This window comes from Macrosteles quadrilineatus, unplaced genomic scaffold, assembly GCF_028750875.1.
Source record: "Macrosteles quadrilineatus isolate MER2022 unplaced genomic scaffold, UCM_ALF_1.0 Scaffold_5__1_contigs__length_97177068, whole genome shotgun sequence".
NCBI classification, from domain to species: domain Eukaryota; kingdom Metazoa; phylum Arthropoda; class Insecta; order Hemiptera; family Cicadellidae; genus Macrosteles; species Macrosteles quadrilineatus.
Genome location: NW_026542598.1, coordinates 86,966,470 through 86,982,230, shown reverse-complemented (window position 1 = coordinate 86,982,230; position 15,761 = coordinate 86,966,470). Strand labels below are relative to the sequence as shown.

At 33.2% G+C, this 15,761-nt stretch overlaps 1 protein-coding gene across 3 annotated transcripts; it reads left to right on the top strand.

The window, feature by feature from the left end:
• The first annotated feature begins 2,656 nt into the window (after positions 1–2,656).
• Positions 2,657–14,160, top strand: LOC128994934 (uncharacterized). Of its 3 annotated transcripts, none has more exons than XM_054419776.1 (7): positions 2,657–2,739; positions 8,677–8,750; positions 9,475–9,671; positions 10,282–10,417; positions 10,782–10,915; positions 11,448–11,755; positions 13,881–14,160. In XM_054419776.1, the coding sequence occupies exons 2-6, from the start codon at positions 8,696–8,698 to the stop codon at positions 11,643–11,645; spliced, it is 720 nt and encodes a 239-aa protein (XP_054275751.1). In that variant the 5' UTR covers positions 2,657–2,739; positions 8,677–8,695; the 3' UTR covers positions 11,646–11,755; positions 13,881–14,160. The 3 variants fall into 3 exon arrangements, with proteins under 3 accessions (XP_054275751.1, XP_054275750.1, XP_054275749.1); XM_054419775.1 differs by having other exon boundaries at positions 9,472–9,671; XM_054419774.1 differs by having other exon boundaries at positions 9,460–9,671.
• Positions 14,161–15,761: the final 1,601 nt, after the last annotated feature.

The window sequence follows — 15,761 nt, the reverse complement described above, 5'->3', positions numbered from 1 at the left end:
ACGGTACCTTACCCAGGGTGGATAACTTCACTCGCGGTTATAAGGCGGCGCGAGGCACGACGGCTGCGCTGCGTCGTCAAGGCCCAGACTCTCGTCTCGTTTTACCGTTCCCCTGCCCATATTTATATCACAATCCTATACTTATTTATATGAAAATGTTCAGAAAGACATTCTCTACAACCTTTAGAGAAGGCGTTTTTCATTTTTTCTACTATTTAAAAAACTACGGCAGAAAAACTGACATATCGGCTTAAAGATTTGCTTATTTTTAGAGTTTATCATTAAATTTTGAAGAAAATATTGGATTTAACGCAAAAGTGTAAAGGAACTTATTTTAGACAATTTATTTAGGAGTATAACGAGCTATAAATGATTACAATCGGATAAACCATACTGGACTTAAGCGTGATTTAGTAAAACCTTGCAATTCCTGACTTTGAGGGGGGGTGGGGGGGAAAGCACCTGGGGGATTTTAGGGGACTTTTGGGAAAATGTACATCTCTATGTGTACTATCCAGTGGTATATAGTTTTGCTTGTCACTAATTTGTTCCGACATAAAACCTTTATTGACTGGGCTACTGTCTGGAGAGGAGTTTATGATTTGGAGGAGTTTCCTAAAAATAAACCTCAGACGTTGAAGTGGAGTAGATATACTAAAGGAGTTGTTGATATAGTAGATGTTGTACTTCTGACAACACGTTAAATTAGCCCGAAGTTTGCAAGCTTGTTGAGTAAAGTCCTTATCTAAAAGGTGTAACCAGCTAAATATTATGTGTGTTTTAATACAATAAATTTTACACTGTCATGTGAAATGTGTTGTTTATTTTTCGTCTGGTTTTAAAATTTACATTTGTATCCTCAAACTAGGCTAGTTAACTAGTAGTGGTGATAAGTTTTTCTTTCCTTCTTTGTAGGCAATTCTAATAGTTAGGAAAATACACTGTCATCATCATCATACATTTTCTACTAGCCGATTTTAGAAATAATCAGACAGTCCTAGTGTTGCTCAAACCCATTATGAGCTATGCGACACCACTGTTGGCAGTTGTCGTCTGTAGATCATCTTCCCGGCATTTCGTTGTCTACTAGACACTCGGCCATTCTCTTGAAACAATCTCGAAACTAAAATATTCTAGATTATGGTTTCCAATATAAAGTTATGTGAAATCTCGACATCTGACCTACTTTTAAAAATACCCCCGCTGCAGCAACCTGCATACTATATGTGAATTTCCAGTTTGATTTGATTTTAACTATAATATTTCCATAAACAGGTCATATACTTATTCCCCCCTTTAAATAACGTTAGATTCAACGAGTAGTTAGGTTTGCTGCTACGGGAAAGGGGAAATAGTTTTTGATAAAATTTTAATAGTACAAGATTAAATAAATACATATGCCAAGTTCGGTTAAAAGATATCCATAAACTAGCAAACTAAAACAGTTTTTTTTTCTCCATAAGAATAACATGTGGATTTAAATGCACATGTTTTATTCTCAACTTTTAATTGTTTAACATTGCTTTAATATTATGAAATATTTTGTTTTGTTTAAGCTCCTCAAGATGGTGGTAATGAAAACTGGGCATTTCAATGTTTTAAGGATAAAAAATGTGAAAAAATCAATTTATGGAAAACATCAAAACCCTATGACACCCCGTTTCTTTGAACCGATCTTACTGGTTTGCGAACTCGAAAGTTTATCCATATTTACTCATTCATGCTAAATTTAATCAAAGTCGGAACAACATTACTCGATTTTTCGTGTTCACAGACACATACATAATATAAATGATAAAAAATTGTACGATTATTGTTTTGGGCTCTAGGGAAGTTTTTTGTTATCAAGCTTTCTTGAATAACTATCACAATTATTTTACTTAAAATGTCAATATTTCAAAAACAAAATATGAAAATGGAAAATTGATTGCGCCATTGAGTTCAGCATAAAAAATTAATTCAAAATGATGGGTCACAACACCACTCTCATATTTAAAATAATTTATCTCATTTCAAAATGGCGGATCCAAGATGGTGGCCGAAAAAATACATCCGTCATAACCAAGTTTAAATAGGTTGACAATGACTGGTGGTGTATACTTATCTTTATCTATCACTATTTTGCGATTATGGTCTTAGTTTGTAAATGCAATGTTAAAATAGGCTAAAAATAAAGTTATAAAAAGTTCTCATAACTTTAGAATGGATAATATTTTTAAAAACGGATTGCAGCATCGTATTCAGCGTAAAAATCTAGTTCAAAACAAAGGGTCACAACCCTACCTTTACATTTGAAAAACTTCGTATCCAATATGGCGGATCCAAGATGGCGGCCAAAAATTTGTACCCAGTAAAAATGAAGTACTTACTATTCTACAATGATCTGACGTGGTCCGGAGTTGATATCTTAAGAAATGTAGAAAAAAGTAGGGGGGGAACTCATTTAAAACTCACCTTGTATAAAAGTACAAGTTTACAACTAATTGTTGCTCTGACTAAATTTGAGAAACTAGTGGAAGATTTTTTGAGAAAAACCAAAAGTTGCCCCTCACTAATTTAGGATCAACTAGTGGAAAACTTTGGTGTAACGCGGCTATAGAGGACTGGGGAGTGGAGACTGTGTCAGTTGTGGTCACGGAGAAGACACAGTAGGCTAGTGTTGATGCTGTGAAGAAGTCAGTTGTTATATTTCCACCGCCACGGCGCGGGAGGAGCACAGCCACCTCGTCGCAGCTTTCGGTAAGTGTATTGTTCATCTCTGGAGTGTATCATTTAAATAAATCCAAGAACATTTTTACTTTGGTTTCTGGTGAAATTAAGTAAGTTTCTGGTACCTATCTAGAATAATTTAATTTTTGGAAAATATTACATTAATCTGTGATTATTAATTTTAATAATTTATAATACGTGGGGCGAATATATTTTTTTTGTATTATTTGATTTTCCATTGAGTGTCTATTTGAGGAAATATTTGTTGAAGCATATTTTTAAACTTAAATAAATATTTCCTCTTCTTTTAGAAGATGAATATTTATCTACGTTTTTTTTTATAAAAGGTGTTTGGGCAATATTTTATTTTGAATAAAAATACACGCAAATATTATTTGTCTTAATTTTGTCTTAGAAAACATATCTATCTTTGATACTTTCTGTTTTAAATATAACTTACTCTCCAAAGTGTTTAAATTGATGTCGATAAATGTTTTTACAAGTTTTATAACAATTTATAACAATTCTAGTTAAAATATACTTTAAAACATGTTAATATAAATCTAGCAAACAATAATTTTATAACAATTTTCCCAAACCTTTTGTAGTAAATTGTAAACATATAAATATGTTTTAGTGAATTTCCGTCGTGGTAATACATAACCCCTGGACGATTTAATTTTTCGTTACGACTTTCACACCTAAAAAGCACAATCCATCCAAATTCGTATATATATATATATATATATATATATATATATATATATATAATATGTCCATTAGCACGATAACCCGAAAAAACCATAAGATTTTGATGGCATTCGATAAACACGTGTAAATATAAGTTTTTATTTGAACGAAATTCATTTTGCATTTATAGGATCTATGTAGGATTTAAGCATTACTCATTAAACTTAATTTTCAACGAAATATTCTTTTTATCTGTTTCTGTGGAGTTCAAAAACATCTTAGAACGATTTGCTTTGTTTGGTTAAATATTTTTTGGATACTGTATTAGCCTATTTATGCGACTTTAATTTAGAGCTCTTAAATTTTCTTTGATAAGACAACGATAAATACTTTTACTCTCTTAACTTAATGACATAAAAATTATGTTGCGTACGAGAGACCGGTGCGCAAAATTCGCAGTTTAGGATCCAAAGCTTGTTTTCGAGCCAAAATGAACAGTGCAATTGATATTTACCTTTTCCAGATTATGTTTTAGAACAGTTATTAGATTAATAGAACAAAAAATTTACGGTAAATTTGTTGATTTTAGATCTACACTATATAAGAGTACCTACCTCAATCAGGTCACAGTTAGTTGTCAAAAAAGTAGCCTATCTAAAATACATTTTTTGTCTCTTGTTTACAATCTGACTGTGGTTAAATTCAACTGAAGGAAGAGATGTTAAGTTACAACTCACATTTAGATCTTATAAAGAAAGTTGGTAAGCATAACCGTATTTTTTAAAGGGACTCTAGAAATAAATTAAACGTGAGGGGGTGAAGCACTCATGGATATTTACTTTTTAATTTTAACTACCATTCGCAAGTTCTTTGGATCATAAGCATTGAAATGACACCTCAATCGTAAAAATTGGTTAAGTAGGACGGCTGGAAAAGGTATGTAACAGGGAAACTTATTATTGTTTTAAGTGCATAGATAATTCTGGTTTAATATACAGTATAAGAACCAGCTGATCTTAGTAAAAAAGAAGAAGGAAAAAAACTATGTAATCAATATTCGTCCCTCAATCACCGTTGCATCATAATTTCACCATTGACGTCATGTAGGCAATACATAAAACAATTTTATAAAAGAGAAGAAATCAAACAAATTATTACAACTCAACATTTACAGTATTTTGTGGTAGTCTAACTAGCAAGGATAAAATTCACAATTATTCTTGAAGCCGATTTTAACGTACTCCTTACTCGTACGTCTACGGATAATTTATATCTGTCCAAACTATCATCGATTACCTTGCTAATTAGCACATCAACAAATTAGTGCCTGTCATTCATAGTAAACGCCAACGTGTGCCCTCATAGATTTTGGCACTGATATGAGCAAAGATGTATGCGTTGAAGTTAACTTAATTCAAACTAAATATTTGATATTCCAGTTTTTAATATAATATTTTTTGTTATTGTTAGTTTAAAGAGAAACAAGGAAAGGGAAAATACTGTTTGAAACATGTTGAATAATTTTATGCTGCAGACAAGCCACTTATGGCTTTTATGGCTAAATTGTATGAGTTTGCGTGTTTGTATTTTATGTAAATATATAATACCCCCGCCGCAGCAAACCTGCCGACTAAGCGAATTTCCATTTGTCTGAATTGATTTTCAGTTAAATATATTTTAATAACATTAGGTTTAACGAGTACCTAGGTTTGCTGCTACAAGGAACCTAATAAAGTGTGTTTTGGAGTAAAATATTGATAGCTTAGTACAAAATAAATAAATTTGCCAAGTTTGATCAAAATATATCCATAAACAAGCAAATTACAACATTTGACAATATTCTCCATAAGAATAACATGGGAATTTTAAATTTACAATTTTTTTAATTTTCTCCGTTACTAATAATCGAACAAAAATACTGTTATATACTAAATTATTTGTTTTTTTAAGCTCTTTAAAAAGGTCTAAAGAGAAATCGGGAAATTTTGTGTTTTGAGGGTCAAAAGTGAGAAAAACCAATTTTTACCCCATAAAACCCCCCCTAAAGCCCCGTTCCTATGGTCCGATCATGCTAGTTCGCGAACTCATTCAAGTTTATCTCGCTTTACACCTTTAAACCAAATTTCATCAAAATCGGACCAAAATTACTCAAGTTATCGCGTTCACGGACGTATATATATATATATATGTATAAATCTATATATATATATATATATACATATATAACAATTTGAACGAATGGTGTTTTTGGCCTCTGGGGACATTAAAATGAAAAAGTAAATCGGTCCCGGGTCTAGGTCTTACCGTGCCACCTACGGTAATAGCTACTTCCCTATAGGGAAATTCGCTAAAACAAAAATTATAATTTTTTTAAATTTAAACTATTATTGGTCAGTGATTTTTTATCATCCTCTATTCCCATCGTAGACATTTCATCTATGTATATGGACTATATCCAGGTAAAAATGTAGTTAAATTAGCCTTTCAAAGGTTATGCTACTGCTAAAAGTATTATTTTTCCTACAGTTACCTAACAATGTACATGTTCTCTCACTGATTTGAGAAAGCAAAGTGGCCAATTCGCTCATCAGTGAGACAATGTCAACATTGTCTCACTCTAACTATTTTGTCTCACTCCAGATTTGCAACGTGATGGCACGAAATAGTGAGCGCGTAACATGTAGGCAACGTCGCATGCGCGCGAAATACGTTGGCAGCACTGGCTGTAAATCAGGTGGTCAGCTGTTGTACTGTTGTATTTGTCACTTCACATTAAATGTTATATTAAAAGTTCACTTCTGCGTAAAAATAGGTTATGTTTCTTCACCAATTTATTTGTTTTATGGTAAATGTAGGAAAAGTATAATGTGCAACTCGAGTTCAAAGTGCAATTGCCTCACTCGAGAAACCATTCCTCACTCGCCTACGGCTCGTGAGTAAGTCTCTCGAGTGAGTCAATTGCTCACTTTTCTCACTAGTTGCACAAATAACTATTTCTCTTAGTTGTTGATGCCATGATAGTTTACATGATTAAAAATAGCTATAGTTTTAAGAAGTAGGCATATCATCTGGCTTAATTCAAATGTTGGTGTATAACCTACAGCATAAATCACTGATTGACAATGAATTCAATTTAACAACTAACTTGTGTTTTTATACTATAATTAGGTATCTACAATATCGGAATATTTTTCATTTCTATCTAGGCTTATATTCAAAGGTAAGTAAGCAACCAAAATACTGTTTTATGCATGAAGTCAAAATAAAAGGTTCTTTACAGATACATTCTTAATTTTGCTTATCTTGATGCTCGAACTCAATAAAACTCTGTTATCAGAATTCCTGTCAATCTCTGTCGGTCTTGCTCAGCTGATTTTATCCGCCTTAATATAACCCATACAAAACACTTAAGCATAGTTTTCACAATAATTTATGAATTGATAATAAGTTTTTTAACCAATTATTTGCTGTAATGGGAGTTAAAAGCGTGCTATGTTTTACCCAATGGCTAATCACGTTTTTCATGTTCAAGGTTAAATTTTCAGGATGGTAAGTTTATATTATTTGATGTATTATTGTGGTCATTTCGTTCAGAAACTTCGGAAAATACTATTTTCTAATGTGATAAATGAAATGTATGTACAACTAATTAAATTAAACAATGCTTTTACTAAATTTAAGTAATCTTTTTACAAATCGACAAAATTATCGTGCTTCAGAAACATAAATGTACACAAATAATAATAAAATGCAACTATGAAAGTAACCAGGTAGCCTAATAAAAGTTCTTTCAGTTTTGATCGAAAATGTTAGATTTACGGTTTGAGAAGGAGTAGTTGATTAACTAATATTAATAGTATTGCTATTTTATACTCAAACTAAATCACTTTGTGAAACGTATATTATTTAGGACTACAATTAACAAAATGCTCTTCATAAAGACTCCTCAATAAATTTGTTCGTCGGCAAGTTTTATTTTTATCCAAATATGTCTTACTACAAACTCAAGTAATCATTTATAATACTGTACTGGTTACTAATTTTATCCTGGCTAAAAATAGTTGATCTTAGTTATTAACAACGCTAATGCTTTCATAGTAAGTGTTTTTACGCTGGCCTACATCAAGTTTGTCACTATGTCTAAAAAATGGATATCTTTTTTGGTAAGCAGACATGAGGTTAGCTACTTTTGAACTACAAAAAACGTAATGGATCGGACATTTCTTTGAACTATCATTGTTTAAATGAATTTTCATAAAGTGATATCTTGGAAACACAAACAAAGTAATTTTAGATTGCTAGGGTTAAGTACTACCGTTAGCCCACTTCGAGAAATAATTAAAATGTAGGTTAGAAGATGATTGTTTAGTTTCACTTCATTATAATCTAACACGCGTCATGTTTAGACACCTCTGCTCAATGTCGGTTTCTCTATTATAACCAAGATAACAGCACTTAACGTCATGTTGTTTAGAGGATAAGCGCCAGGCGGCGTTTTCAATATATTACATGTAACAGACACTTCATATAGATCTCTCAGTGCATAATCGGTAGCCTTAAGGTAAATAAAATACTGTAATTTAATCCTGTTTCGAAATTGAATACTATAATCAGCTGTGATATACAACAATGCAATACTAGATGAATTTTATGTTAGTGAACCATTGCAAATGTAAGAAAATAAAATCATGAAATAATGAATGCAATTTCCCCAGACATTCTTGAGTTGTTTGCTCCAGTAGATTTTGTCTTAAAAAATAATCCCCGATTGAATGAATGGAAAGATTTACAGCATTTTTATTCGGCTCCATGCATTATTACAAAATCAAATTTGAAGCACCATTTGTGCAACAAGGCTAGATAAAAATAAACAAAATATGAAATATGGATGTTTTACTATCTATATAAGTTAACACCATCATGTTCCATGATTTTCAAATTGCCTTAACATTTGTGGTTGATTTAAATTAATTGTTTGAATAATTAAAACGTTCTGTCTTGATAATAAACTACTTGTTTACAGACTCATGATTTAGGCCTCAGATTTTTTTATAAAATTATAGATGATGGTGTGAAGTATAAACAATGATCTACTAGACTTTGAGCACATAATAACTCTATTAAAAGAATTTTGTAGCATTGTTGGTTATTTTTTTCTTAGGAAATTTCACCCCGAATAAATCTTTGCTCAACAACTATTAAGTCAATAACTATACAGTACTACTACAATTTATTATTATTTAAATATTTTATATAATTAATTATTTTGTTGTCCAGACCAGGTAGAGATGCCACAATGGAGACTATGCTGCTTATACTTATCCTTCTCTTCTGCTTTCACCTAGCCTCTGGTAAGAAAATAAAAAATAATTTAAATATCAGTGTAAAAACATGTATTCTAAAATACTCCAATACAAAACAGTAGTAGCATAGACAAATAGAATTAAACAGAACCAAATATAGACCGTCAGCTGTGCTACAGTTACCATAGGTTCTGGCGCACACCGCTGGGAGCGCCATGTAGTTACGGCATACACGCTACGTAACTACATGGTGCTCCCAGCGGTGTGCGCCAGAACCTATAGTAACCACAGCACGGCTGACATATTTAATTCTTTTTGTCTATGGTAGTACAAACTTGTAGCCTCTATTGAATTTAACAGTTATTGACAAGAAATAAATTATACCAGAATCTGACACATACTTTTACCAATCGGATAAGCTTGTCAAATAAATGGCTAAGGTGGGAGTAGCTATGATAATTTATGTGGATAAACATAAAAAACAATGAAATAGGCGGAGGACAAGAGAGCTAAATAAGTAGAGAAAAAATGAACAAGAGAAAAAAGCATCAAAGGAATAAATTAGGATAAAAACAAAATAACACATGCGAATAATTATAAAGAATAAAAAAAAAAACACAAGACGACTTTTTAGATTTTGAAAGAGCCCAGAATCTAAAAGGAAGCTACAAATTTTGACTTTTCCATTATAGCCTAGATAAAAATTGTCTAGCTTTAAAAAAAAATTGCTGAACCAAAAAGTTTCCAATGTGTCCAGTTTGTTGTTCAGCAGGACGAACGGAGGTGAGAGTGATGGTTCCTCCTGTTGTCAGGAGAGGTTCTACAGTGACTCTGGTTTGTCTCCATAACCTCACAGCTGACAACCTCTACTCAGTCAAGTGGTACCGAGGGAACTATGAGTTCTACAGGTTCCTACCCAAGGAGCGCCCTCCCGCCACGACCTTCCCTCTACCGGGACTCGAGGTTGATGTGAGTTTCTTCATCATCTTGTAATTTCTACGATCATCTTTCATTTTGTCTTTGAAGGCAAAGCCGTACAAACTCCTCAAGAGTTAAGTACCATAATGATTTTTGAGGTTTCCCTATTTTTTATTGATTTTAACCTCCATACATGCTGATACCACCCAATTATTTTAACATTGTTCTGTCCTCTCCTGCTTGAATGACTTTCAACAAGCTCAAAAACATAATTTTGAATATCTGCCATTTTGGCAAGGATGAACTGTTTGTGGTCTGGTTTGTGGCATTGTGTTCTCCTGTTAGAGGCTTTTAATTTAATGCACTACTCAAACCTATGCTAGAATTTAAGATTTTTTGTTGGGTCCTTGTGGACCAGTATGATGGAAAAGAAATTATGCAAGTTTGAAATTAGTAGATTTTTATGTATGGAACAATGTATGTGCAAAGCTTAGTTGCATTATTTGAAATAGTTAAAAAAATAAAATTCCGTTCTGAGATTTTGAGATTTCTGTACATAATTTTTGAGTACTGAAATAAAAACGTGTTCAACAGCGAAAAACTTTTACATTCCCCAATGTACTAATGTAGAGTAAACCCTCAGAGTTTCCTGATGTTACAGATGAATGGGTCTAGTGGTCAGCAGGTCACTATCCGAGTGCTGACCCGGCATATCTCCGGTGTGTTTACATGTGAAGTATCTGCCGAGGAACCCTTCTTCAGCACAAGTTCCGACTCAGCAAACCTCACAGTCATCGGTAAAACTTACATGATATCATAAAGTCTAGAACAGGCAGCCAATACTGTTAATTTTAACCTGAGTGCGAGTAAATGATAAATGTAAAATGGAGTGAGATTACCTATACCTGTATGTAGTTTTGTTACTGACTATCTAAGAGAAGATTAGAATGCAGTTAATTTAATGTAACTCTGAAGATGACACACCCTGTGACGAAATGCGGATCGGTGAATATACTTCAAGAACACGAGACATCCAAGAAATTTATAGATAACTAAATTAAAAAGTTCTTAAAACATTGTAACATTATTAATTTTAAAATTTGTTGTCAAAGTTGAAAGTGCTGAATGGAGGTTTTAATGATTTATTGTGTAATATTTCAGATATCGGCCTCCGCAAGCCTCTAGTCATACCAAGCTCCAGCGTACATGTGGCAGGTTTACCCATCCAAGTCAACTGTTCGGCCCAGCCAACCGTCCCGGCTCCTAACATTTCATTCTACCTCGATGATGTAAAGGTGTGGTTAAGATTCTTAACTAAACATTCTGTTAAAAACTGTAGTAGTGTTAACATTGTTATAAATTTACAATGTACAGGTTGTATAAGAGGCAAAATCTACTATCTTAGCTAATATTGGTGCAGAAAAAATCCAACAATGTAAACAGATAAGACTTGACTTTTTAGGTTTTTTAATCGGCTAGTTGGCAAAATAAAGTAATATTATTTGGTTAGTTAAGCAGTAGACTTATATAGTATGCTTTAGACCTTCTTAATAAAAAAGTTGGTTTAACTGGGAAGCCCGTTATCCAGACTGACCTCGATCACGAGAAGTCCAGATATTATGATGAAGTCTATTTACAGTATCCTAAAGTCATTATATTATTGGTGGTATTTGTTGGTCACTCCAGTGTGATATTCAAAATATTTTGAACTAGCCTTGTACTTATTTGGGAGATTTTAACCCCAGATCTAGCTGTGCTGGAGGTGGACAAGCTCGGTTCCTGTATGCTATATAAGGTCTTTAAGCTATCCATGTACTTGTTTGGCAGGTCAACAAGAGTGCAGTGAGAGTGTTAGCGCCGGGTCTGGCTGTGCTGGAGGTGGACAAGCTCGGGTCAAGTGAAGGTCCAGTATGCTATCTAAGGTCTTTGAACTATCCATGTTGTTTGACAGGTCAACAAGAGTGCAGTGAGAGTGTTAGCGCCGGGTCTGGCTGTGCTGGAGGTGGACAAGCTCGGGTCAAGTGAAGGTCCAGTATGGGTCAGGTGCGAGGCAGCTGTTAGTGGCGTCTATCACTTGAGTAGTGCCAGTATACCTATACTGGAACATCATCAGGAGCTGGCTGCATCATCCAACGGTAGGCATACTGTATTACAAGATGTTATGTGTATTATTATGACCACTAGCCGACTATAATTAGGCCTATTATTATTCTAATTTTTAGAATAGAGAGTACTATCCAACCTTAGAGATAGTCCAGGTAGGCCATAGGGGGAGGGGAATTGTGGAGTTTCAGGAGGGAACTTCCAGGGGACAAAATCCATCAAGTTTTTCTGTGTCTCCTGTATGTAGTATGAGCAGTTTTGCTGCTATCTCTTTTTTCTAAATATTAAAATCCTTACCTAGAACCTTCCCTCAAACAAAATTATTATTGGTTTTTTGAGCAGAACGAACTTGGTTTGGAAATACATAATGTATAAACAATTAATTGTCGATTGAAAAGAGTTCAAGTGGTTTATTGTGCATTCAAAATTCACAACACAATTTAGTTTCAATGGCAAGACTGATTTGGATAGTTAATTATATGAGTGAAAATTTAAAAACGTACGTTTTCAGGAAAAGCACTTTGAAAATTTGTTTCCCCTTTTTTCAAAACTTTTATTATTTTTTTTATTTCATTAACATTTGAAGTTTCATAAAATGTCCATGGTAACGCAATATCTTTAGTAGTTTTCTTTTTAAAGAGCGTCTTTCGTAGAAAAACACAAAATCCTGTCACGACCATAACGGACGTTTAAATGAATATTAAAAATAGTTAATATTATTTTTATAACTATGTTTTGCTATAAACTAATTTACTTTTATGACCATTATACAATAAAAAGGTCACTGAGCTTTTGGTATATTTGGTCTTTCTAGAAAAAAATAAAAAAAACTCAAAAAATATTAAAAAGCCAATAAAATCTTTTTAAGTTTGTATAACTCCGAAAAAACTTACCTGAGACCAGAAAAATCTTTATGTTTGTATAGAGGTGTGCTTCTTTTGTGTATAAAACATTGAAATATGACGATATTTTAATTTTTGAAATTTTTATGATAGAAATCATAAACGTGATGGTCAGGGACAAGCGGTACGGTCGTGAATTCTCTGGAATAATCAAAATCTTTCTAAACAATCCTTCAATTAGACTGTTAGTTATAATAAAACTATGTGTTTCAATTGAACTAAACTGTTCAATTTACAATTATATTAAAGTTATTGTCACGACCAAACACACTATAATCCATAAGGCTGGATTGGTCGTGAAAAAAACCGCGATGGTCGTGAAACTTTGGTCGTGAAATTACGTGTTATTTGGCTCTGTTCTGGCGGTAGCCCTGCACCTCATGTTCGAGGATACAAAGTGGACTTCTAGGTTAATCTAGCAATTGAAATGTCTTATAAACAAAAATTAACACCATGTCTACTTCATCGAATGACTACGTACGGTCATGGACACACCAAAATTACAAAAAACACAATCTTTCCTTTATTAATCTTGTAATTCCTCCTTTCAACTCAAAACGACCGGCACTACAATCCTGACGTACACCCCGAACTAGTCTCTAAAACCAACTGACTCCATCGACGCCAGGCTTGCCACTGTCGTGCTCCAAAGTTGAAAATTTTTCCCAAATGGTCGTGACGCCAAATCGAGGGACAGACTTATTTTGTCATGGTAGTCAGTCTGCAATGACAATAAAATTATAATATGCTCCTTTTTTGTAAGTTTAATAACCATTGATGACATAAAAATATGGCTTTATATATTTCGGCATGAATAATTAGTCTAAAAACAGCGTGAAAGTTGGAAAATGTACCCTAGGGACACGTCATGGTCGTGAATTTTGAGACTTTAAAAATACGAAAAAAATACCTAGAACCTATTTAAAACCAAATAAATGTGTGTAACATGTTGCCCCCGTCCCAAAAAATATTAAAACACATAATAATAAACTATAAATCCAGTATCTACGAAGTAAAAGGCCAGGGACATGAAAACGTACGTTTTTAAATTTTCACTCATATACTTGCCAGTTAATTTTCCTCCGTTCACAAAATTTAGGTGGTTTTAGGGAGGAAATCTATCCCTTCTAATTGATCCTACCTTTGAAACAATAGCTCAACAGCTGAGGTTTGTCAAAACGTTGATCAGCTGCAACATACAAAGTAGTTTTCTTTTTCTTATTCTTTAAACTAAATCATTTGTAATATTTTTCAGTGTCACCTTCAAGTCTCAAGACCAATTTCATCACCACAAAGTGCCTTCTTCTTATATCTATTGTGTTTCTAGTCGAGTACAAACTAAAAATATAATTTGTTATTTAGTTCCTTAATTGTATGTTCGTTATATGCTTAAGATATTCCAATTTATTTAATGTCTAGATTTAGATTTTATTAACTTTTGTACAGAGTTTATTTAATTTCTTGTAGTATAAAACTGTTGTTATAATTTAGCTTCATTAAAATGTTATGGCTGTGAGTTGTAGTAATAACAAACTATTAAAGCTATTTAAATTAAAATGTTAACTCTATATTTAATTAAATTCCTGTGATGTTAACTTGTTAAAATATAACTATGGGGTAAGGTAAAAATTATGTATGATTATAACATTTTTATAAAAACTTTTACTGAAATATGTTATAATTTGTTGTGAGAACAGTTTATTTCATAACACCTGTTAATTTCTATTAATTATTATCATATGTTTATTTGTTATTCTATGTTTGTAAAAAGGTAAATAAAGTTAGTTGAGTTTGAGTTATGACATAAAACAGTGCATTCACTTAATTCTTAGTAAAATAGTACATGGTGGCAGCGGTTTAGAGCTATGCCTCAGAAGAGAAATCCAAGAAGGAAACAATCTGACTATGAAGATAATGAAAATGAAAGAAGCAGAGAAAATGAATACAACAATTCAACTAAGAAGTCAATCATTGTATCAAACACTCATTCAGTTATTCAACATCCAGCTAGTTTCTCCTTTGTACCAGCAGATTAGCCAAGATGGAAAACACGATTTCAAAGATATCGGCCAGCATCTGGGCTATCTGAAGAGTCTGAGAACAAACAAATCAACACTCTTATATACACATTAGGTGAGAAAGCTGATGAGATTTTTGCATCTTTTAATTTAGCAACGGAATCAACGCTAACATTTGAAGAAGTCTTAGATTTATTTGACAAACATTTTATTCCACGGAGGAACTTAATTTTTGAAAGAGCAAAGTTTTTGAAGAGACAACAAAAAATTAATGAAACAGTTGAAGAGTTTATAGTTAGTCTCCATCCTTGGCTAGAACCTGTGACTGGGGTTCACTTAATGATGAAATGGTGTTGATGGTGCTAATACTGGGTTTAAATGATGAGAAACTTAGTGATCGCTTGTTGCTAGATCCCGAGATGAATTTAGACAAGGCCATTACAGTAATAAGACATGCAGATAACGTAGGTAAAGAAAGAGAAGGCAGATTTATGTGATGAGAAAAGAGTTCAAATTGAAGCAACTACGTCATCGAGTTCAAACCAAAATCAAGGATATAGGTTTCGTCAAAAGAAACAAGAATACCCAGCGCAATGTATCTGGTGTGGTTATAAACCGTCCCATCCAAGAAGCACGTGTCCAGCAAAAAGCGCAACATGTAACTTATGCAAAAAGATTGGTCACTTTTCGAAGGTCTGCAGATCTAAAGCACAGGAAGTAACTGACGAAAATGAAGTAAGTGAACTTGGACCTTCAAATAATAAAGTATTCATAGGTACACTTGGGGATGGGTCAAAATGTAAGCCCTGGAAACTAGAATTAGTATTTGAGGGAAAACCACAAACATTTAAAATTGATTCAGGGGCATATGTAACAGTAATTCCCCCTGGCATAGTTGATCCAAGTAGGATCCAGCCGACTCTAGTTGAGTTGTTTGGGGCTGGTAGAACAAAATTAGAAACTGTAGGTTGTGTTAAAGCTAATATCCAATACAGAGATGTTAAAATAAATCACATGGTATACGTAGTGAAGGGACTCATAACACCCTTGCTTGGTCGTCCAGCAATACAGGACTTGATAATTCAGTTGCAGAGGTAGACAGTGACTTTTTTACCGAA

Bases quoted from the DNA above. Each gene is read 5' to 3' on its own strand.
- LOC128994934 (XM_054419774.1), top strand. From the start codon at position 8,696: ATGGAGACTATGCTGCTTATACTTATCCTTCTCTTCTGCTTTCACCTA. The intron at 10,418-10,781 runs GTAAAACTTACA...GTAATATTTCAG, and splicing joins AGCAAACCTCACAGTCATCG to ATATCGGCCTCCGCAAGCCT. The intron at 10,916-11,447 runs GTGTGGTTAAGA...CTTGTTTGGCAG, and splicing joins TCTACCTCGATGATGTAAAG to GTCAACAAGAGTGCAGTGAG.